This window comes from Vigna unguiculata, chromosome 8 (genome assembly GCF_037176805.1).
Source record: "Vigna unguiculata cultivar grain cowpea cultivar isolate G323 ecotype 2 chromosome 8, ASM3717680v1, whole genome shotgun sequence".
In the NCBI taxonomy this organism is placed as follows: Eukaryota; Viridiplantae; Streptophyta; class Magnoliopsida; order Fabales; family Fabaceae; genus Vigna; species Vigna unguiculata.
Genome location: NC_140799.1, coordinates 36,452,651 through 36,475,493, shown reverse-complemented (window position 1 = coordinate 36,475,493; position 22,843 = coordinate 36,452,651). Strand labels below are relative to the sequence as shown.

At 30.0% G+C, this 22,843-nt stretch overlaps 3 protein-coding genes across 3 annotated transcripts; 2 read left to right on the top strand and 1 right to left on the bottom strand.

Moving 5' to 3' along the window:
* Nucleotides 1–3,942: 3,942 nt before the first annotated feature.
* On the bottom strand, nucleotides 3,943–4,960 carry LOC114192982 (LOB domain-containing protein 33-like). Its single transcript, XM_028082667.2, has 2 exons — nucleotides 4,635–4,960; nucleotides 3,943–4,336 (listed from the first exon to the last, which is right to left on the bottom strand). Exons 1-2 carry the CDS (start codon nucleotides 4,914–4,916, stop codon nucleotides 3,956–3,958), a joined length of 663 nt encoding a protein of 220 aa, XP_027938468.1. The 5' UTR covers nucleotides 4,917–4,960; the 3' UTR covers nucleotides 3,943–3,955.
* Nucleotides 4,961–12,294: 7,334 nt separating this feature from the next.
* On the top strand, nucleotides 12,295–15,526 carry RCA (rubisco activase). Its single transcript, XM_028084898.2, has 7 exons — nucleotides 12,295–12,631; nucleotides 13,083–13,408; nucleotides 13,506–13,611; nucleotides 13,695–13,780; nucleotides 13,933–14,405; nucleotides 14,616–14,897; nucleotides 15,178–15,526. The coding sequence occupies exons 1-7, from the start codon at nucleotides 12,587–12,589 to the stop codon at nucleotides 15,291–15,293; spliced, it is 1,434 nt and encodes a 477-aa protein (XP_027940699.1). The 5' UTR covers nucleotides 12,295–12,586; the 3' UTR covers nucleotides 15,294–15,526.
* Nucleotides 15,527–16,955: 1,429 nt separating this feature from the next.
* On the top strand, nucleotides 16,956–18,335 carry LOC114195255 (thaumatin-like protein). Its single transcript, XM_028085658.2, has 3 exons — nucleotides 16,956–17,176; nucleotides 17,410–17,625; nucleotides 17,716–18,335. The coding sequence occupies exons 1-3, from the start codon at nucleotides 17,116–17,118 to the stop codon at nucleotides 18,174–18,176; spliced, it is 738 nt and encodes a 245-aa protein (XP_027941459.1). The 5' UTR covers nucleotides 16,956–17,115; the 3' UTR covers nucleotides 18,177–18,335.
* The last annotated feature ends 4,508 nt before the right edge of the window (nucleotides 18,336–22,843 follow it).

Here is a 22,843-nt window from a genome sequence, read left to right as displayed (position 1 = left end):
TTTTGTTTGGCATATACGACATTTTAAAGACGCATGTTTGGGTTGATATGAAGATTGTGTCCATGGTGAAGGGTGATATTAAATTTAGAGCCAATTGTTGACAGGGATTTATGGGTTGTTAAGAAGAGATCAAAGAATGATAATAGTTTGAAATCTTTTTATACAAAGACTTTTTTTTTTTTTTTATCATTTCCTTTTTCGAAAAGACACCAACAAAGGTTTGAAATCAAATAGAATGAAAGATAAGGTTAGGTGGAGAGAAAAAAAAAATACGAAATTTATATTATCTTTACTTTTGTTTGACCATGTGGAAAAACGAGGAGAAAACAAAAATCACGACACTCATGTAATGTTTTTCTATTTTTTGGTATGCATACAACTTGTAATGTTTCATATCAACTTTAAAAAAAAAAAAGGATTTTGTTTGAAATAACAACTTTACTTACTATAACATTTTCTTACACTTACACATAAATTAAAAAAATAACAATTATTTAATAAGGTTTACTTTCTTTTGTAACATGAAAATAGAAATTTGAATTGTTTATTATGAAAAACGATAAAAAGTCATAAAGATAAAAACATAGTTCGCGAAAACTAGATTTTGAGTTTGAGAGTCAATTTCGAATAAGGGAAATAATAACACTCTATAGCATCCGCCTACCTTTAATTAAATTTGAACAAAGAGATGTGTTTATTTTAAAATATTTTTTTTCCAAAAGATAAGAATATATTGAAAAACAAAATTTGTTGAGCGAAAAGGATCCGACAAGGGTTAACATTGGTCCTACGTATTTTAATTAAAAATGAGAAATCAAAACTACGTAGTTCTTTGTTAAAAGGGTTGAAATATTGCTTTAACTTTGTTAATTTTTTAAAGTTGTCTTTTACATGTTTACATTTTTGAAGATGAGTGTCACGCGACGTGCGCAACCTAGTAGACAACAAAAACATTTTTTACATTTTACATTTTTTATATTTTTAAAAAATAAGTATCATGCGACGCGAATGGTCGAGTAGATACAAAAAAACTTTTATATATTTTCTTTTATATTTTTGAAAATGAGTATCATGGAACATGAGCGGTCGGTAAATACCAAAAGGTGAAACAAAGAAAATTATCTTTAATATTTTTTGAAAAGTATTTTAATTCTTATTTCAATTTAAATATTTTATTATTATTTTAGAAAATTTAGATATATAAAAAAATTGATGGATTAAAAATGAAATTGAAAATAAAATATTACAAAAATGAAAATGTGAAATGTAAAGTTTAAGTTGGAGAAAATGGTAAAATTAAAAATAAAAAATATGAAATGCATGAGTGAGAGCATGTGGGAGTAAAAAGAAAAGTTATACACTTGGGAATTGGAGTGTGTGAAGCAGATCACGAGGTACAAAAAGTAAAACGCAACCTAACTAAAAAACAAAATTAGAGTCGCATGAGGTGTGTGCTTAATGAGATAGCAGGTATAAGAAGTAAAATAAAATTAAATGCAGGCGATCGGGTTATTATATGGCGAGTTAAATATGGTTTTGTCTCTTAATTTTTAGTGTGAAAATTAAAATTATTTTATTTTTTAAATTTTAGGCCAAATTAGTTCTCCATCTTTAAAAATGCGTCATTTTAACCAAATTCTGTTAAAATTATTTGACTTTTCAAACACATTCTATCACTACGAAGACGTCTGAATGTTGACTTTTTCTGATATTATATTTTTAAGCTTTTTTATTCTTTTATTATGATAATTATAATAAAATAGTATTTTTAGTGATAAAATAATATTTTTATTAATACAATAAAACAAAATTTAAGAATAAAATATTAATATTTATAAAACAAAAACATTTTTTTAAATATTCTTAAAAATTTATAAATAGTAATAAAATATATATTCATACCGAAGTAAGTAACTAATATCAATAATAAAAAATAATATTGCTATTTTTTTTATAACAAAACCTAAAAAATATATATAATAATAATAATATTAATAAATGTTTCTATTTTACTTTTCTTCTTTTCTTCTTTTCGTTTGCCTTGAATTCCTATTTCTTTCCCATTCCATAACTTCTATTTTCATTCATTTCTCTCTTTTATCTTTCTTTCTTTACTTCTCCACTCTTTTTATTTCTTTATTTTCGTACCAAATATAGGTTTCTTCATGTAACTTTTGAGCCTAACAAAAATATGATTGTTGTATTGTATAACCTTTTATTACATACAAACTTCATGCCATCATTACGAGTATTTTTCTTTATTAAAGATGTTGATGGATGTACACACATTTAGGTGCATACACTTTCTTTTTCTTTTTCTCTTTGTTGATATTAATTCTTTTTGGTGTTTGATAAGTGACGTGGTTATGAAAGTGCTTAGTGAATGAGAATATATAATATACTAATTAAAAGTCATTGATCAATGTATTACGGAGAAAATTAAAGTAACACTAAGCTGATAGCAACTTAGCTATTAAAGTGGCTTATTCACGTGAGAAAGAGTGAATAGAACATTTAGACTTTAGTGGATCAAATCATAAGTTTAAACTATTTTTATGGTCAAATAGTTATTATTTGAATTTTATGTTTTAGTCGTTATAAAATATTCGTACAAATTTGCTTCTACCACTTACACTATTGGTGATGTATCACCACCACTATATAAAAAGAACTTTTCTTTTCTTAATAATATAAAACCGTTACAAAATTTCATGTCATAATTTTCCGACAGATTTAGATTGGCCATTTTTTTTAGAGTTTGACACAGAAAGTTTGGATATTATAGCTCTGTTAGCCGCCATACTTGTTAATGATAAGTATTAAATGTGGCATGGTAGAGATTTAAACTTAGTAATTCTTTATTAGAGAAAGTTTGATTTTTGTTTGATTTTTTGAAAATTTGAAATTTGATTGTTTATTTGCACGTTTACTACAATATAAAAATACCATGTTTTTCTAGTTTAATCTTAAAATATATATATATATATATATATATATATATATATATATATTCTCTAGGAATGGTATTTAAATGTTTCTCACAAAACTATATTTGTAGATAGAAGGTGAGAATCTTACTTTCTCCTAGTTAAGAAAATGTTTTACTGTGATAAAATACTATGCTATTTTTGATAAATAATTTAATATGATAAATATTATAAAGTCTTTGATTCATGGAAATTTTGGATGGATAATTATTCTTAAAAATATTTATGGTAAACTAACCAGATTTTGTTTATTCTATATATAGGAATCATGATTATGGGAACTCATAATTTTTATTTCTAGATATGATAACCTCTTACACCAAAAGTTAGCTTAGAGTTTTCTTCTTCTGTTTTTCCTTTTCAAGGATATGAGTGGATATTTTAACTAATGGTATAGGAAGACTAACAAAATAATTAAATAATTAAAAAGCCTTTGGCAGACATAAATTATTAATTATTTTTTTTATGAGAACTATGACTCAACCGCATTGTGCTTAGACTTTTTCATTGGTCATTTTATTTATCTCTTTTAATACTTTTTTTTTTCACAATAGTTGTATGCCCCAGTTTAGTTATTATTACGTGTAGTTAGATGTTTGCAGTCATGTCTGGTTTAAAATAATAACTCACTTTTAAGTTTCCAGAGACAGCTTTTGGGAAAAAAAATTTTTTTTCTTTAGCAATAATATTAACCAGATACCTGCAATTAGAGCAATGATTCACCCATCATCGTTTTTGTTACAAAATTTTACAACTGGATTTACACTTTTCAGTGTGTTGATTTGTTAACCATTTAACTCTGGTTTTTTTTAATCCAAATGATTGAGAGAGTAGCATTAATCTGACACTCTTACCTATTATATATATATTGTAATAAAATATACATCACATAAAAGTTGATTTTCATGCAATCATATTGCGCCAAGTACGTGCACAAAAGTCTAGTCGCAGCTTTTTCAACATTCTTCCTAGCCCTTTATGTCTGCATTATGCTTGAACCATGGATGATTCACGAACACCTCTTGGTCAATTCCAGATAGGAACTGTTCTAACGGATTGGAGTTGGAATCACCAAAGGAAGCTTCTTCTTGCACGTGTGCATTAGGAAGCTCTATATTCATCTGTGACTCCAAACTTTGCAAGACTCTGCCACTTCCATCATCTTCTGAAAGAAAGTTTGCCACATTATTATTTTCAAAATACTGTGTCCTTCTACCATCATGCTGCAAAGTATCATAAGGAATTCCGTTTTCTGAGTACATTTGGACAGTGCCAGAATTCACAACACTAACTGTGGACTTTGCCACCATGCTTCCAAGAGCATCTATCTCCTCTTGCAAGTTCACAACCTGCACAAGTTTGAGTTTATATACCAAACACAAGACTTATATAACAACTATGTTAAGAAACACCTTAGTTTAAGCTCTATCTGTAAGTTATTGAACCTGATTCAGAACAGTTACTTTTCCACACACATTTGAAACCTTCGAATGAAGATTAGACGGTTCAGAACTAGATAAAATATGAGGCATCTAATCTCATCCGAAGGTTTCAAATTGCTGAATGAATGAAAATCCAACTGTAGGGAATTGAAGTTACTAAATGATGGTGTGATGAAGCATGTGTTGGAGTCACAGCATGAGAAACCTGTTGCTGCAATGCATAGATATGAGCGACACAGCCATAAATAGGATCATGCATGCGAGCCAAGGCTTCGTAAGATATGGTGATGGCAGCATCTCTTCTATTCTGGATTGGGAGATGTGACAGTAGCTTGGAGACGTTACTGGCTCCATAAATCTTATGCACTGCTGCAAAATGGGTTGAAGCTTGGTCGTAGGAAAAGTAAGGAGCAAATACACAATCACTGGTGCATTTTCTCCTTAGGAACTTGCATGCTCCACACGATGTTGAACCAAACCCTGTCATTGTCTCCAAGGTGTTACGATGTGGTTGATTTGTACAGTACAAGAGTTTGTTTGTACTAATTTTGTCTAAGGAGAGCTCAGGATTGGAAGCTTTATAGGCAGCACCTGGGAGCGTCACCTCCTTTTGCCGTGTCCAAAGGACATTCTCATCACTCGGTTTACTTTAAAGTATGTTGCTCTTTTGGGTCCCTTTTGTGGCCTACATTGTCTTTGTCAATTAGGGAATTTTTTTCCTCTTTTATGCCTCAAAAGGGCTTTTTTTCGTAAAGTTTCTTCCCTAATGCTTCTGTTATTGAATATCCAATCATCATCATTTTTTGGGGTTGGGAGAAAAGTATAGTTACTACAATTTGTGTTTTTGTGAGTTTGAGTTATAATGCACGCTTTAGCTAATAATCTAGTTTGTAGCATAGAGTTCATGACTCATTGCGGCCATTTGTCTGGAGATTGTTAATGGTCCTTTAATCCCTCCATTTTAATATTCATTCATCTGCCACTTGTTCTCTGTGTGCATATTTTAATCCCCACCATAATTCAGGTTCAGCTGTTGGCCACTTAGACTATGGTTTGAGGTGAGTTAGACTGTTCCCACTGTTATCTGTTACTTCTTTGGTCCTCATTTCTGATTCTTTCTGACCCAAAAAAAACATACGAGCAAAACAAAATCTCTCTCACTATTCTGTTCCAGTGTTTGATATCATGATTTGATATCACCACTTGTTCACGCTTGAGACAATTTCTATGCAGCAATTACAGAAGAGATGCAATAATTTATGTTGGTACAGAGAGAATAGGTTGATGATGAAAGGTGGAAGAAGGAGTTGGGAGACAATGGCAGCAAGAGTTGGAAAACTTTCTGGTTTGTGTCACTTCAGAACTGTGAACTTTTTTGTCTTTGAGGCATGGACATGCGTGAGAAGGGAGAGAGGTATGAGTTGGTGGATGGCACTGTCTTGAGCTTTCGAGTTTAACGATGAAAATGTCTTTCTCTATCATGCATTAATCATCTTTGTTATCTCTTCAACCTTCTTTATTGTCAAGTTACATCCTCATCCTCTTCATTTCTAGATACCTACAACTCTCTGTCTAATAGATTACTTATTTAAATAAGGTCTTCATTTACAGTATTAATTTCTTTTTATTCTCTAAATTTAAATTTTACTTTTTTAATCTTAAAAACTTGTGATTCTTTTGTATTAATGCATTTAAATGTCATTAATATGAATATGAATAAGTGAAAAGTATACTTATCATAAATCATTTAATAATAAAAATATAAAATTAGTGATTTATAATTCCTTAGAGCAAATTTCTAATTATATTTATATAAAGAAACTGATTTTTTTTTTAAATTTCATGAATTAAAGTGATCGATTTGAGATTTTGGAAACTAAAAATAAACTTGCCTGAATATATATATAACAGTCGTTTTGTTTGTTTGAGGAAAATCATATTTGTTCTTAAAATTTTGTTAATCTATTTCCTGAAACTACTAAACATAAATTATAATTTTCTTTGCTGCTAGAGTTTTAATGACTAATATATATACTAGTCCTTTAGTAATTTTAAAACAAAATATAACCATAATTTAATGATTTTAAATATTAAGACGACATTTTTGAAGATATAATACAAACGAATATTAGACTAAGGTTAACGTCGTATTTTAGTAATATTAAAATTGTTCTCCGTTCCATAAAACCTTAAATATAACAACAAATTATATATATATATATATATATATATATATATATATATATATATATATATATATATATATATAAACCTAATTATTAAATATTTTAATACTAACTCAATGAAAACTCTTACCAAATTTTAGATAAACTGAATATTTCTAGTCATGTAATTTTATAGTTGCCATGTATGTATATTTAAAAAAAAATTGCAAGTTAACATATTTAAAAAAATCAAATAAACTTTGAAATTTATGAAATTTTACCCAATAAAAAATTAATTAAAGGTTAGATTAATAAAATTTAGCATATGAAGATAAATATCAAAGGGAGCATTTTTAACGATAAGTATCACGGGACTTAAAAAAGTAGGCAAAAACAAAAACAAGAAGCATATCATGGTAATATGTTAAATATTTTTCAAACCTTATAATTATGTTTTCTGAAAATATTTTAAGGAATAGTTTCTTTTTTCACAAACATTTATTGAAAGTATTCCTAAGATAGATAATTAGATAAAAATAATAAATTTAAGCGTAATAACATTTTAGTCCTTATATTTGTGACAACGATTTAATTTTTTTATATTTATTTTTTACTTAATGTGATAAAAAAGACTTAAAATAATTAGTTAGAACAATTTAAAGTCACTCCTCTCATTTTTCTCTTAGGATTTGTGTAATAAATGTATTAAAAAAAGTGGGTGATAGTAGTTCATTATCTAAAAGATGTTAATATTGATTTAGGGGAAGAAAACACGTAGAGTCTTTTAAAAAAATATATAGGAACTAAGTGAAAATAAATAAATAAAAAAACATTAAATTACTGCTACAAAAGATCAAAGATGCTATTAAACCTTAAATTTAATGAGAAATTTAGATCTCCACCCTCTATGAAAAAGCTTTAGTGAGAAACTTAATTAAAAAACTATTAGTGAATGTATGTTGACAATGATTTTCTAAACATTCATAAATCAAATTTCAAAATTTATTATTTTCAACCCAAAATTTTGAAAAAAAAAACTTAAAATAATCCGTTACCAAACACATACGAAGTAATTTGATCACTTTCCTATGAATGTAATTTGTCAACATTATAATATAAAAATTAATTAAAATATAACGGTTAAAATGGATTAATGTTTGAAAATGAACATTTTAAAATAACATTAGAAGAATTTTGGGGGTAATTTATTTCACATAACAATACTTTTTTCATTGATTTTAGGAAATAACTTTTAAAACGAGAGATTATATATTTAACTAAAAAAAACTCCTGAAAAAAAATTAGATTATTTGTAATGATAGTTAATACATATATAAAAAATGGGTTAAATATGTTTTTGCTCCTTAACTTTCAGTAAATTTTGGAATTAGTCTATTTCGAAACTTTATACTAATTTAGTCCTTCATCTTGCAAAATATGTGGATTTAGTCCTTTTAATCAAATTTTAGTTGACATTTCAAGCATGTTTCATAATAGTATTTGACTTAACATTAAGACAAAATTATGTCAAATACTATAAACAATTCAAATACAATCCTAAAATGCGTACGAAATATCAAATAAAACTAACAATATTTGATTAAAAGGACTAAATTCACATATTTCAAAAGATGAATGATTAAATTGGTCCAAAGTTTTGAAATAAACTAATTCCAAAATTCACTTAAAGTTAATGGACCAAAAACATATTTAACCCATACAAGTTTTGAGTTTTTCTTAAAGAAGGGCACGTTTATATTTTGAATGAAATATAATTTTATAGGACCAGAGTAGTCTATTAAACAACATAATTTTGGGATGTAAGGAACTACAAGTCATAAATCATTAGATTAAGTTAAAATAAATTCATTAAGGTCGGCATGTGTAATTAGGGTAAATGAATGCATGGGGTGTTAAGTTTGGTTTTTGCCACCGTTAATAAAAAAGAAGAAGAAAAGATACAAATGATTAAGATAAAACATTATAAAAAGAAATTTGGACGATTATAACATTATTGTCAAGTTGAAAAATTATTCCGTTAGTGGTGGGGGAAAACCAAGAGATTTTGTCATTTTATTGTTAAATCATTATTAGACGTTAAGAAGACTTTATTAAAAAAAATTAATGTTCTTTATGTTATTTTCACATGTTCTTTTAATTTACTTAACATTTTATAAAACTTTATTAGTTGTTCTATCGTGGCATTATTTGTCTAATTGAAACCGAGTATAGATATCTTAAGTATGATTTATATATTAAACTATGCACACAAAAAACCTAATGATGAGACAACTCGTAATTAAGTTGCGGAAGAAATTGTTGTTAGCAATTGACTCATTTGTTTCTAGTGGAGAACTTTATTTTTTTCTTCATACGTGTAAGTGTTTTTTACTTACAGAAACTAATTTATTTATAGTATTAATTAAAGAGACGACATTTGTAATATTTTATACTTCTCTACCAAGAGAAATGGTAATATATTTAACACTTCTTAACTGAAAGCTTTCAATATTTCAATATTATCACTAATTAAATTGAGGAATTAAAATTAATTATTTACACATATTACGAGAAAAGCATATCATTGGTCAAAAAATGGGATAACAATAAAAATTAACGCTAAATAACTATTAGAGTCAATTTTTTATTACACGTGTATACGATACTAAAATCATCAACTAATTCTTTAGCGTTGTGTTTTAAAGATAAAATCTAATTGTCATCAGCTTAATTGATATTAATTCATCACTAGTTTTTAAATTAATTAAAACAGTTTTCAAATAATATAAACAAAAAATAAATAATTATAATTGATTAGATGAGTGTAAATGAAGAATATGAATGTGAAAAAATGGAAGTGAGGTAAAAGAATGTAGTTAAAAGATAATACGTGGATGAAAAGAATGAGTGTGAACAAGTGTGGAGAGATTTATGAATAAAACAAAAAAGAATGTGAATGAAAAAAATGAGTATGGTGAGATTTATATAATAAAATGTGAGAGAAGAAATTAATGAATGAGGAGTGTTACGGAATTGACAATGTATCAAATCGCACAAGGAATGAAGTGAAAAGTCCAAGTATCAATCGTTTTTCAAGATACTTGTGCAACACTTGCAACACTTAATAACTTTTGCTATTTATCACTCAATTCGGAAACAAATTTCCCAAAAACAAAAATAAAATTCTTTTTGTATTTTTATCAAACATATGATATGGAACAATATATGATAAATGTTTCACTGGGATTGAATTTTATGATTCAATTTAAAGCAAAAACATCAAACAATATACTTCTAATTCATTCTCTAGCATTCACACCTCTTGTAACATGGTCGTAATATCTTACTGACAAGTCTAAACATGAATAATAAAAATCCTATGTCCAACAATTTTTATTATAAGTTCGTATTAATGATTAAAATTATGATGCTATGAATGACTAAATGTTCTACATATATGTCTAGCATGTGAAATCTATTAGTTGTTCTATCCTAATTAGATTTCCCAAACTATCTTTCGATTAGCACGTACTCCCACATATGCAATCAATATAAAATATGTAGTTAAAATAAGAATAAAACACAAGAGTGACGAAAAAGAATTATGTTGAATAGTAAAATTCACAAAGAGTTAAGAATACATTATACCCATTCTATGAATAAGGGAGTTAGCTACTCTTTAACATTTTGAATACTAGAGTAAAAATAAAGATGAATGCCCCAACCTTCAGAATGTGTCTCTACGTTCTCTCCTTTTAGGTCAAGTGTCCTTTTACCCAAAATGATTAGTTTTTCCTCTCTCCCCCAAATGGGTTTTCCCTAAAATGGATGTTTATTTCTGAAAAGGGTTTTTGATTTTGACCCCTGCCAATTCCCTTATTTATAGATTTTTCGAAATCAATGGGAAAGTTATACACAATTCGCTAGGCGAAAGGACCTTAGCTGTGCGAGTGGCTCAAATTGGACTGGGTCTACCGTTTTGTACTTGATCTTGTACTAGAGTAACCAACTTTATAAATATTTTCTCTTTGTTGATAAATTTGATAATAAAATTTTGCTGATATTCTTCTTAATTTCTTTGATATTTTCAATTATATGTAAAATATTAAATATGTAAACTAAATTTTTTCTAATTTTATTAAATAAAACATAACTAAAAAAACACATATTTCCTGTCAATTTTCTTTTCAAAATTTTTTCTCAAGAAATACTTGCAAACTTTGTTATGAATAATGATTTGCAAGAATTTGCTACCAATTTTCTTGCAAAATATTTTGCACAAAAAGTTTTTTTTGTAGAAATTTTTGTAGGAAATGAATTTTATAATTTTGTAGGAAATAATTACCCATGAAGAAATTGTTATCCAATTAAAATTCATAGGAAAAATAGAAAAAAAGGTCTTTTCTCGCAAAATTTTATAACAAATTTTCAAAAAAAACCCCACAAAATATTAAAAATTCTAGTAGTGAACTCTAACTGTATTATTGGAATATAATTATTAGATTTATGTTTGATCTTCGCAAAATAGGGTTAAAGTTGGTGTAAGAAAAATCAAGAATTTTCCTTATTTTAAAAATAATGAAAAATTTTCCTTCTAACTTTAAAAATAATGAAGAACTTTTCATCTAATTTTAAAAATAAAGAAGAATTTTTCTTCTAAAACTTAAAATAAACAAAAATTGGGACTGAATTAAACAAAATTAGTAAAAATTGAAACTAAATTGAAAAAAAATTGACAAAAATTGAGATTGAATTGAATATAAGACACTAACATGTAGTACTGACATCGATACATGACACTAACACCGATTTGACATATTATATCAACACTGACTTGACACGTGTCATTGTTTATGCCGTGTGATATAATGTTGATTTGACATGTGGACAACTTTTTTTTTAATTAAAAAAATAAAAAAAATTAAAATAACTGCAAGTTGACACATGGTGCACACTGTTCACCTCACATTAACTATTTAAACATCGATACTGAAAATGATCAAATTGACAAAAATTAATAAAAATTGGGACATTATTAAACACCCAGAAAGGAGTAATAAATTTGAACAAAATTGACGTGATCAAATTTGTATTTAATTTTTTTTTAACTACCCAGTCCAATATAGTTGTGATTTTAAAATAAACTATTATATTTTAGATAAGTAAATCTTCTAAACTATGATAATTAGTTGGGACTAAGTAAAATCCAGATTGTTTAAGAGCTAGAACAAAAATAAAATAAATAAGTTGTGCTACAAAATATCATCTTATGATAGCAGGTAATTTGGAAGGATTAACTCTGGAACATTCAGTTGGACATGTCTGGAGCACAGAAAAGCACGTATCACTTAACCAAAGGGAAAGCGAGAGGTGCATATAGCAGCTGAAAAAAGCAACTTCTGCGAAACTTTGTGGCCATTGGTTCTCCTTTGAACCCTTTGTGGAGGGGGCTCATTACATCATCTCAATCACCATTATTCTAGTGTCTATTAATCAAATGCCCCATTTTATTTTCTTGCACAAAATTTCATAAAATCTTTTTTTTTTTCATGTGCCCATTTTGTTAACCATCATTGGTTTCAACTTCTAGTGTGGATTAGTATGCAAAAAAATCTAATTGATGAACACATGTTCCCTTATAGTCAAACAAACACCAGCCAAAACTTGATCCTTATGAGATGAATGCTACTAGCTAGTTACGTGTGGTAAAAATCCTCCTAACTTATGGATCAGGAAAAGGATTCAATACCAACCTCAAGTTCTATGGTTGTAGGTAGATGAAAACTTTCACACACTATATGGTTGCCACGTGGAAGCCAAGCTAATCTTCTTTCTGTGGATGTTATGGATTCCTCAACTAGTCTTGAGGATATGAATTTCTGTTCACTCAATTGCACCATTAATATAAGTCCTTCCCTATTTGTATTTTCTGCTAGCCTCAAAAGACTTCCGCTGTGTTTGCTTTCTCTGCCACTCTGAGTACAATACTGTCATGGCTGCCTCAGTCTCCACTGTTGGAGCTGTCAACGGAGCTCCAGTATGATCTTTTTCCACTTTTTGCACTTTCTTATCCCTAATTTCTCAGCTGATCCTTAGATGATTTGTTTCATATAAATGCTCAATTCATCACTGATATCATTATGTTGGAAAGATACAATTATATTCATGTTAAATATTTGCTTAAATGTCAGAAAGAAAAATATGGCACTACCTTTATCCTAGTTTAGTTAAGAATTATACCAAGTTCTCATCTGATAAAGATGTCTAAAAAACAAACAACTTAGTAGTGTATGGTGATTTTATTCTCCTGTATGTTGATAGTTAATTAATTTCATATAAGTTAGTAACTGTGTTGGGTGTTATGTAAAGTAATGATCAATATGTATGAGTAGTGATAAAAACACATTTAAAATGGAAGCTTGAGAGGTGAGTGGATTTTTGAAATTAGTTTGAAGAGTTTGAAAGAGTGGCTACTGTGAATATTGCAGCTGAGCTTGAACAGCTCTGGAACTGTAGCTTCAGTTCCCAGTTCAGCCTTTTTTGGCAGCAGTTTGAAGAAGGTTGCAGTCTCAAGGGTCCCTAACACCAATGTTTCCTCTGGGAGTTTCAAAATTGTTGCTGTAAAAGAGACTGATGAGGGCAAGCAAACAGATAAGGACAGATGGAGAGGTCTTGCCTACGATATTTCTGATGACCAGCAAGACATCACAAGGGGGAAGGGTATGGTTGATCCCCTTTTCCAAGCTCCAATGAATTCTGGAACTCACTATGCAGTCATGAGCTCTTATGAGTACCTCAGCACTGGACTTAAACAGTGAGTGACAGATTCTGCTGAATCTAACACAAGCAGTGTTTACTTACCACTTTTATTGTCATGAGCTGATAAACCTGGTCATGATGTGGTATTTCAGGTACAACTTGGATAACAACGTGGACGGTTTGTACATAGCTCCTGCTTTTATGGACAAGCTTGTTGTTCACATCACCAAGAATTTCATGACCCTGCCAAACATCAAGGCATGTAAATTGCACACGTAAATATTGTCCAAGACTTTAGTTAAAAAAACAGGACACATTCAATAGTTTCATTCATTTTACAGGTTCCTCTCATTCTTGGTATCTGGGGAGGCAAAGGTCAAGGAAAATCCTTCCAATGCGAGCTTGTGTTTGCCAAGATGGGAATCAAGTGAGTAAATGTTGTATACATTTTACTACTACAGAACACATCACTTATATCATATGCATTAACATTATCAAACAAAACCAAATTTCAATATTTTGATGGACCAGAAACTTATTTGGTGCTGATTTCAAGTGTTTATGATGTTCTGATCACAGCCCTATCATGATGAGTGCTGGAGAGTTGGAGAGTGGAAATGCAGGAGAGCCAGCAAAGTTGATCAGGCAAAGGTACCGTGAAGCTGCTGATATAATAAAGAAGGGGAAGATGTGCTGTCTCTTCATCAACGATCTTGATGCAGGAGCTGGACGACTTGGTGGAACCACTCAGTACACTGTGAACAACCAGATGGTGAATGCCACCCTCATGAACATTGCTGATAACCCCACAAACGTTCAGCTCCCTGGTATGTACAACAAGGAAGAGAATCCCCGTGTGCCCATCATTGTCACCGGTAACGATTTCTCAACACTGTATGCTCCTCTCATTCGTGATGGTCGTATGGAGAAGTTCTACTGGGCACCTACCAGAGACGACCGAATTGGTGTCTGCAAGGGAATTTTCCTCACTGACAATGTTCCTGACGATGACATTGTCAAGCTTGTCGATACCTTCCCTGGCCAATCCATTGGTAAGTAATGTGGGTATTTACCGGCAAAAATAGTGTTGGAAGTACTACATTATCTGTATATAATGTCAGTTTAAAGTACATAAGTGAGTCCAAATGTCATTTTACAAATTAGTTTTATGGATTTAGTTATGCTTAAAATCATAGAATTAAAAATGTTGTTGAAGACAAAGATGCAAGACAAGACTAATGACATGCCATATATCATCACAGATTTCTTTGGTGCACTCAGGGCTAGAGTATATGATGATGAAGTGAGGAAATGGGTTTCTAATGTTGGTGTTGAGGGTATTGGGAAGAAGCTTGTGAACTCAAAGGAAGGACCTCCAACCTTTGAGCAGCCCAAGATGACTTTGAATAAGCTCTTGGAGTATGGTAACATGCTTGTCCAAGAACAAGAGAATGTCAAGAGAGTCCAACTGGCAGACAAGTACTTAAACGAAGCTGCCCTTGGTGATGCCAATGAAGATTCCATCAAGAGAGGAGCTTTCTATGGTTTGTTCTTTTATCCTTAGACATTCATTCATATAGGATGTTTGCATTGCATATACCACAATTTGTTCTGAATTTGGATTTTTTACTAGGTTTCTCTGTGCTCACTTCAAAATGCCCTGCACTATGACCATATTTATATTTTGTCAATTTAATGTATTGCCTACATTAACTATTGTAACGGTTTGACAAAATTATGTCAAAATCAAATTCATCAAAAGCATATTTTTATCAAACAAAACAAGGTCTAAACTTTTTGGTTGTTTTTCCTTATTGTGTGCAGGCAAAGCGGCTCAGCAAATAAATGTTCCTGTTCCTGAAGGTTGTACTGATCCAAATGCCAAAAACTTCGACCCAACTGCAAGAAGCGATGATGGAACCTGCTTATACACCCTCTGAGAACTTAAGCATTCTCCACTTGAGGAGAAACTAGGACATGAGATAATCGAATAATGTATCTAGTTCACACTGGATTGTTATCCCATTTTGTAGTTTTTGAGTTGCATGGTCTCTACATTTTACTATGTGGAATGTGAAGTCTTGATGCTTTCAGCCTTTGCTTTGTTGCTTTTCCACATTTAACTTCTGGTTTGAAACGATGTTAATATTAATATCCTATTTGGCTATTTTAATCTGGCATACATGTCCCTAAAGATCAGCTATCAATATGGAATCCACACAAACTTTGGTTTCTTACCAAAGTTCCATGGAAATCACACACCAGTTTAGGAAAAAGTTTATTTTAGTAATTTCTAATGTTTTGGTGATTAACATTTATTTGGAAACGGTTCCTCTTGCACCCTAGAGTATTATATCACTTAAAAATGGAGAACTTTTAAATATTTTTTCCTCTTTATATCCACCAAATTGTCTTTTAAAGACAAAATATTCATGAACAAACTCCAAAGTGAACAGTATCTTTGGACACCAATTTTCTGTCCAATCTAATTGAGTTTTATTTATACTAAAGATGGATGCCTGAGAATAAGAAGAAAAAGAGAGAAGAAGAGGAAGGGGTGGTAGAAGAGAAAGAGAAACCAGGATGAGATCACAAAAGATGAAAATGACCTAAAAATGATCTAACATAAGTTTTATAAAACAAACCAACACCAAAAAACTATATACTTAAGTAACATTAAATAATCGAATTTTTAGTAGTATGTTGAAGTGCATTTGGTCCAACTAAATTTCAAAGGTTAGCATTCAGTATTTTTTTTCACGTAATCCGAGATTTAAGGTTATTGAAATCTCTTTTTGCTATATTTCTTTTCTTTAGAAAACACTTTCTTTACTATATTCCTCTCCTTTAAAATACGTTGGAGCTTGAGCAATGGCTTTGTATTTTCAAACAAACCTTTTTGAAAAGCAATAGGAGGAAAAGACTCATAACATTCAAACCCAATTTGAATCTAATTAATCTCATTGTTAACACGACTTTCTCCTCATAATGCCTCTATAACCATGTCAAATAACACAAACACGAGTGATTATAAACTTGGCTAGATTTACAATTAACGTCATTGAAACAAATTTTTTGGCGGATTGAGAATAGTTTTATTTCAGAAAGGGCATGATTATGAATCAATACATTTATACCAGATATCGTACCAAATAATATTAAAGAGGGTTTCAGCTTATATATGTTCATACTCTAGTAAAATAATGATAAAAAGATTCATTAACTTTTGAAAAGATGACTAAGTGGTAGATAGTACTGATCTTGAAAACCGTTCAAAAACAGAGAACTATTTATAATTATTATTCCTAAAAAAATGTGATAAGTGCTTTTGTTTCCTTTTGGCAAAGAAAAAAGAGGTTGAGGAAAAAAGAGGTCGAACATGTTAACCATTTCTCATAGTGTACAGATGAAATGATAGGCTGACACCCACATTTAACCACTTTTTTTATCACTTTAAAAATAATTTGTAACTCAAGACAAATTAACTTGTAACTTATGAAGGTGGTAAAAAAAGTGGTCAAATGTGGGTGTCAACCTATTATTTCTCTTTTAACTATATTAGAAGCTGGAAAACATGGAATAAAGGTAAAGAAGGTAACATTCAAAGAGCCATAGTCTCTGCTTTAACAGTTTTTAAAGGAACACTTGTGCAAAGCTAAAATATGGCTAAAAGAAGAAGAAACTACTCTTCATAGACTCTTTCTCTGAATGAGGCTCTCTCACAGATAGCACCAAGTGGTTCGGCATCAATTACTAACTTCAATGACTACTTTCATGCAACCCTTCATTTTCCTCTGCATTCTCATCTCTATCCACCTCACAGGTATATATATGTATGTATTTCTTGAATTTCACACCCTCGTCACAAGCCAATGAGAAGAAGCCTCTAAACTCCATCAGTTCCCTCATTTTAGCACTTAACTCTCTATCAAACTTAGTATAATTATTAATCAACTGATTGTTTCAAAACTTCCACTTTCACTCACTCTTTTACAAGGTTGGATGCTTAAGATATTGTTGATGAAGTTTGTGTGATTTGGTGATGGTGTGTTGCAGGTGGGACTCAGCTGATATTGGTGAACAACTGCAAAGAGAGTGTGTGGCCGGGAATCCTAGGCAGTCCAGGCCACCCCACTCCCAAAGACGGTGGTTTTCACCTCTGCGGCGGCGAAGAGGTGGTGTTGGATGTTCCTGAGGAATGGTCCGGCAGAATCTGGGGCAGACAAGGCTGTTGTTTTGACCCCATAACCGGCAAAGGCTCATGCGAAACAGGTACTAAATAAAAGAAAAAAAAACATAAGATAAGCAGAAAAAAACACATAAAAAGATCTAAAATTTAGACGTTGGTGATGATGATTACAGGAGATTGTGGAGGCGTTTTGAAGTGTGGGGGAATGGGTGGAGTTCCACCAGCTACACTTGTGGAAATGACACTAGGGACTTCCGAATCAGCACTGCATTTCTACGATGTTAGTTTGGTTGATGGATTTAACCTCCCAGTGTCGATGAAGGCGGTGAGAGGTGGGGTAGGTTGTGGTGTTGCAGCTTGTGAAGCCAACTTGAACGTTTGTTGTCCAGCTTCTTTGGTGGTGAAGCGGCAAGGGAGGGTGGTGGGGTGCAAGAGTGCTTGTTTGGCTGCAAAATCAGACAGGTATTGTTGCACCGGCGAGTTTTCCACCCCAAAAACTTGTAAACCCACTGCATTTTCTCGTCTTTTTAAGACCCTTTGCCCTCAGGCTTATAGCTACGCTTATGATGACTCAACGGGGCTTAAGATTTGCAAAGCGCAGAGGTATCTCATCACCTTCTGCCCCCCAACTTGATGCTCTCTGCATGCATCTCATCAACACTGCAGAGACTTCTTTTCTACTGTTATTCTTCTTATTTTCTTTTCTTCTTGTTTTTGGTTGCTTCGCATCATTGCCTCAAAACTTCTATAAAAACAAATCTGTAAAGAGGAAATGAAAATATTTTTCGACTAACCGGCTTCCGATATACTATTCAGTGTAAGGAAAAATGATAACAAGATATTTTGTATTATTAATTAAAATTTATTTAAAAATCACAGAGAAAAATAGGTGATAAACGATTATGAAGTGGATGATGATTGATTTAATATTGTTTGGTAATTGATATACGTGTACAGTATTCTTCACTTTGATAATAAGTTGTGTTACTGATGTAACTTCTTCTGATTTATTGATAATTAAAAAAATTAATTTATTTGTTTCACTTGTGTGGTAGAAAATTAAATGAAAAATGTAACACAAAAGGACAATGTATTTTTTTTTAGAATATAAGAGGGATACTATCTCTATTTTAATGTGGAAAATAGCATAATGTTGATCATTATAAATCCATTCCTTTAATCTAAACCATAAAAAAATGTAATTTTTTATAATTCTGTAAATCATCCAACAAAAATACAAACCTTAAATTTTCTCTCTTCTGTTGGGATGATAAAGTGGTTCATCAAATGAGAAGAGTATTTTTCGTTATTTGATTTAAGAAAATATTAAAAAATAATGAAGTACAGTAAAAAAAATGTAATAAAAAAAAAGGTTAAAAAGCTCTGATTAATTCAGCTCTAATTTTCTTTCATATTATTAGTCAATCATGCTAATGCCAATTACTCATAAAAGAAACATTGATTCCAGTCTGGGTATTCATGCTGCTTTATGCACTTTAGAACATGATAAGAAATTATTCTGAATTCACCTAACCTAACCTCAATTTTCGGAGACAATTAGTCTTAACGTAGGTTTAGAAAACAGTTATATACAACGTAATGGATTTTTCTTTCTTTTTTTTTTTTGAAAAGAAATAAAATTACTGTTTCTGTTAAACGGACATCTAACCAGTACTTAGTTTCTACAATTTTAGAATTTTAACAATTGTGGAACACATGAGAATTTTATGTGGTGCATACTCAGTGAAACCATCTTATTGGGCTTACATACAAACAGGCCTATTCCAGGTCCTCTTTTTTTTTTTTCTGTTTTTGTGACAGAGATAAACCTGGACAGTGACATGGTTGAAAATCAGTTATATACTGATCAACAAAATTTTGTATTTTTTTTATCTAATTAAATTTAGATGTTGGGTATGGTTATATGCAAATGTAATAAAAGCTTATTATTTTGTGTTAAAGAAATAAGTTAAGAATTTGGTACCTTTTCTGTTGTAAATCTTACATCGATGATAGATAAGACAATTTCATAGTATATAAGTGAGGTGTAAACTTCATCTTACAAGTCGGTTTTGTGAAGTTAAGTGACTTAAAGCTCACTTCTAATATGATATTAAAATCATCATTGTATAGTATATAAGTGAGCTGCAAACCTCATCTTACAAATTCACTTCTAACATTTTCTTCTTGTATATATACTTTGTTTCGTTTCTTCGTCTGATAAAAGAATCCTTAATGTTAGGCTCATCATTATTTGTCTTATAGCCTATGAAAATTTCATTGGCTTTTGGCTTCCATTTGAGAAAAGTTTTGCATAACAAACACTTTGAACTGGTCCTCCTGAGTATATTGAAATGTTATTATTAGCCAAAAAGGTTTAATTAGTATAGAAAGTGACTTTATGTGATGAAATGTTAAGTGGGAGGAATGTACTATAGTATCTTATCTATGAAAATGTTTGAAGGCTAACTGAAGCCAGAGACAGAAACATGAAAATTTTTGTAGTGGTTTATTTTAAGCCTTTCCTTGGTTTATCTTTAAGGCATCAATGTCCAACTTGAATATGGATATGTATGGTCTACTTCTGGGGCACTTGAAAACCAGAGGCAGCAATGATATGGGCCCTAATCACACAAAAGTATGGTACTGCTACTTCTTGTGCCACCACCACCATTGTTATCAACATTTTAACTTTTGTCATCACACTCCAACATATTAGGAAGGACCACTCGCCAAACCAGAAACGTTTTCTCAAAGAGAAAATTATATGTCTAGTACTTGTATCTAACTTTTTCTAATCACCACAAACTTCCTTTTCTTATCATTAATTCAACAACACTGCTTTGCTTTTGTAGCCATCATTTAGATATCTTTGGGTTGAGGCAATCTCCTAACACTTTATGGTATCACCCAAGTTTGTGTTTAGAAAATCGTTCAAAATCTCACGGCCTGAGTTGCACGGCACATGCATTAGACACGCAAAGTGTGGAAGATTAGTGAATGGTAAAGCAGAGATGCAGAAGCATTAATAGATTACTTAATATGATATGAATGAATGAAAGAAAGTGGTTAGTTCTTCCACAAAAGTATATGTACGGAGTCGGTGACATCATATCTCTTCTTCTCTGTTTGGAAACTTTCTCAATTATCAAACGGTTTCATGAAGTGACAACCAATCTTTATCTCTTCCTCCAAACTACCAAGACCGAATACATTCCAATGTTCAACAATGCAAAATACGACACGCATCACTCTATCTTTTCTTTTTCTTTTTTTGGGTGAATGTTGATGATCCTTCACGAAAAGTCATTTGTTCTTTTAAGACTTTCAATTATGCTCAAGAGATTAACCTCTGTAAATTCTCAACTAGTTTTTTTCAAAATGCATGAATTTAAAGATCAAATTTTTTTATTGCATACTTAAGAGACTTAATGGTCCACTAATGACATTATACTGCATTGTATTGGTACATCGATCATCATATGCAACATAGATATTAAATATGGCAAATTAGGAAAATATAGGACAAAACCAACATGAGTGTTACATGGAAAATTAGTATTGTGAAATTAATACAAAAGACGAATATTAAATTAAAAGAAGGATAGGGAATGTCATTATTAAAATATTAGTTTAGTTTGGAAAAACTAAACCTATCATTCTTTTCGATGAAAAAGTTTGGTTTGAGTTGAGTTTGGTTCGATGAAAAATTAAATTAGTTTTGTTTTAACTATGCGAATGGTTAAAGTAATTATTTAAATGTTCGTTTTCGTTTCTTAATTTAATTGTTTTTCATACAAACTCTAATGCATTTATACTTTAATTTGAATCACGTATCTATTTTTATACTTGAGTATATTTTACTAATATTTAATATCTATTTATGAATAATCTAGTGTATAAAATAGTAGTACTTTTATGAAGATAATAATTTATAATTTTTTTATATTGATAACTTAATATATTTGGTTTTAATTTAAAATTATACAATAACAATCATATATTTATAACGTTTTTTAAAATTATTATATATTTTTCAATATACATATATTACGTATCGTATTTATTCTCAATAAATATATTGATGTATCAGATAATATGTACAAAATAACATATGAACATTATTTATTTTCTAATAAACACGTGTAAAATCTACTAAAGAATTTTTCTCTCTAATAATCACATTTTTGTGAATATTAAAAAGTAAAAATATATTTAACTATTTTAATTATTAATAAATTTTAAATAAATCTCACAAAATTAAAAAATTATATTATTTGTTATTATATTCAAAATTAAATATGTCAACGATTAATTATTTATTTAAAATATTTTATTAAATTAAAAAATATATGTTACTTTTTTTAATTTGAAAAAGGTTAATGATAATTACAAAAATTTAGGGTTAAATATATTTTTAGTTTCTATCCTAAACTTTGATACAATTTGGTAATCAAATTTTAAAAATAAATGAATATAATTCTTTTAACTCTATTATATTAAAGTATTTTTTATGCATCAAATGCATTTCATGCTAGTATTTAAGTTGTTTATATTATTTTAACACGTTTTCTCCTCAATGTCTAATGGAATGTGTTTGACGCGTCAACAAAATTTGACCTAATTGGATTAAAAGGGTTATATTTATTTATTTTCAAAGTTTGAGATTAAAATGTATCAAATAGTCAAACAAAAACAAATTTTAAAATTATGCTAAAATTTAAAGACTAAAAATATAATTAACCTAAAAATTTAAAAGGGAGATTATTTTCAAACTACAATAGCCTCCCTCGATTTGAATAAATAACAAAAGAATGTTAAAAGAAGAGCCATAGATGAATATAATATGCTGCTGAAACTCTATAAACACATTAGAAATTTAACAATATGTTATGTAACCTCGATAAATATTAATCGTTAATATTTTATCAGTGGAAGAGTAAAATCTACCCTTTCTCTCACCTTTCTAAATTTATTTAACCCACCTTATAACATTTTTCTAGAAGAAGGAAAATGAAGTTTGGCAGAGGGGATTTTTTTTCCTGTAAATGCGTATAGAAGTAGAGTATTGATTATCCGTGAGTGACTGCTAGAAAGGATAATGAGTCCACCCATCAATTAATTAATGGACAGATGGTACATGGAATTAACTTCAAACAAAGTGTGCAGAGAAAGAGACAGAGCCACATGGATCATGTTATAGCTACCCAGCTACAAGCATTTAGAATTTTGCTCAAAATCAAGATCCCAAGATTTTATTTCAAAGATTTGGAAAACCTCACAACTCATACACTAATTAAT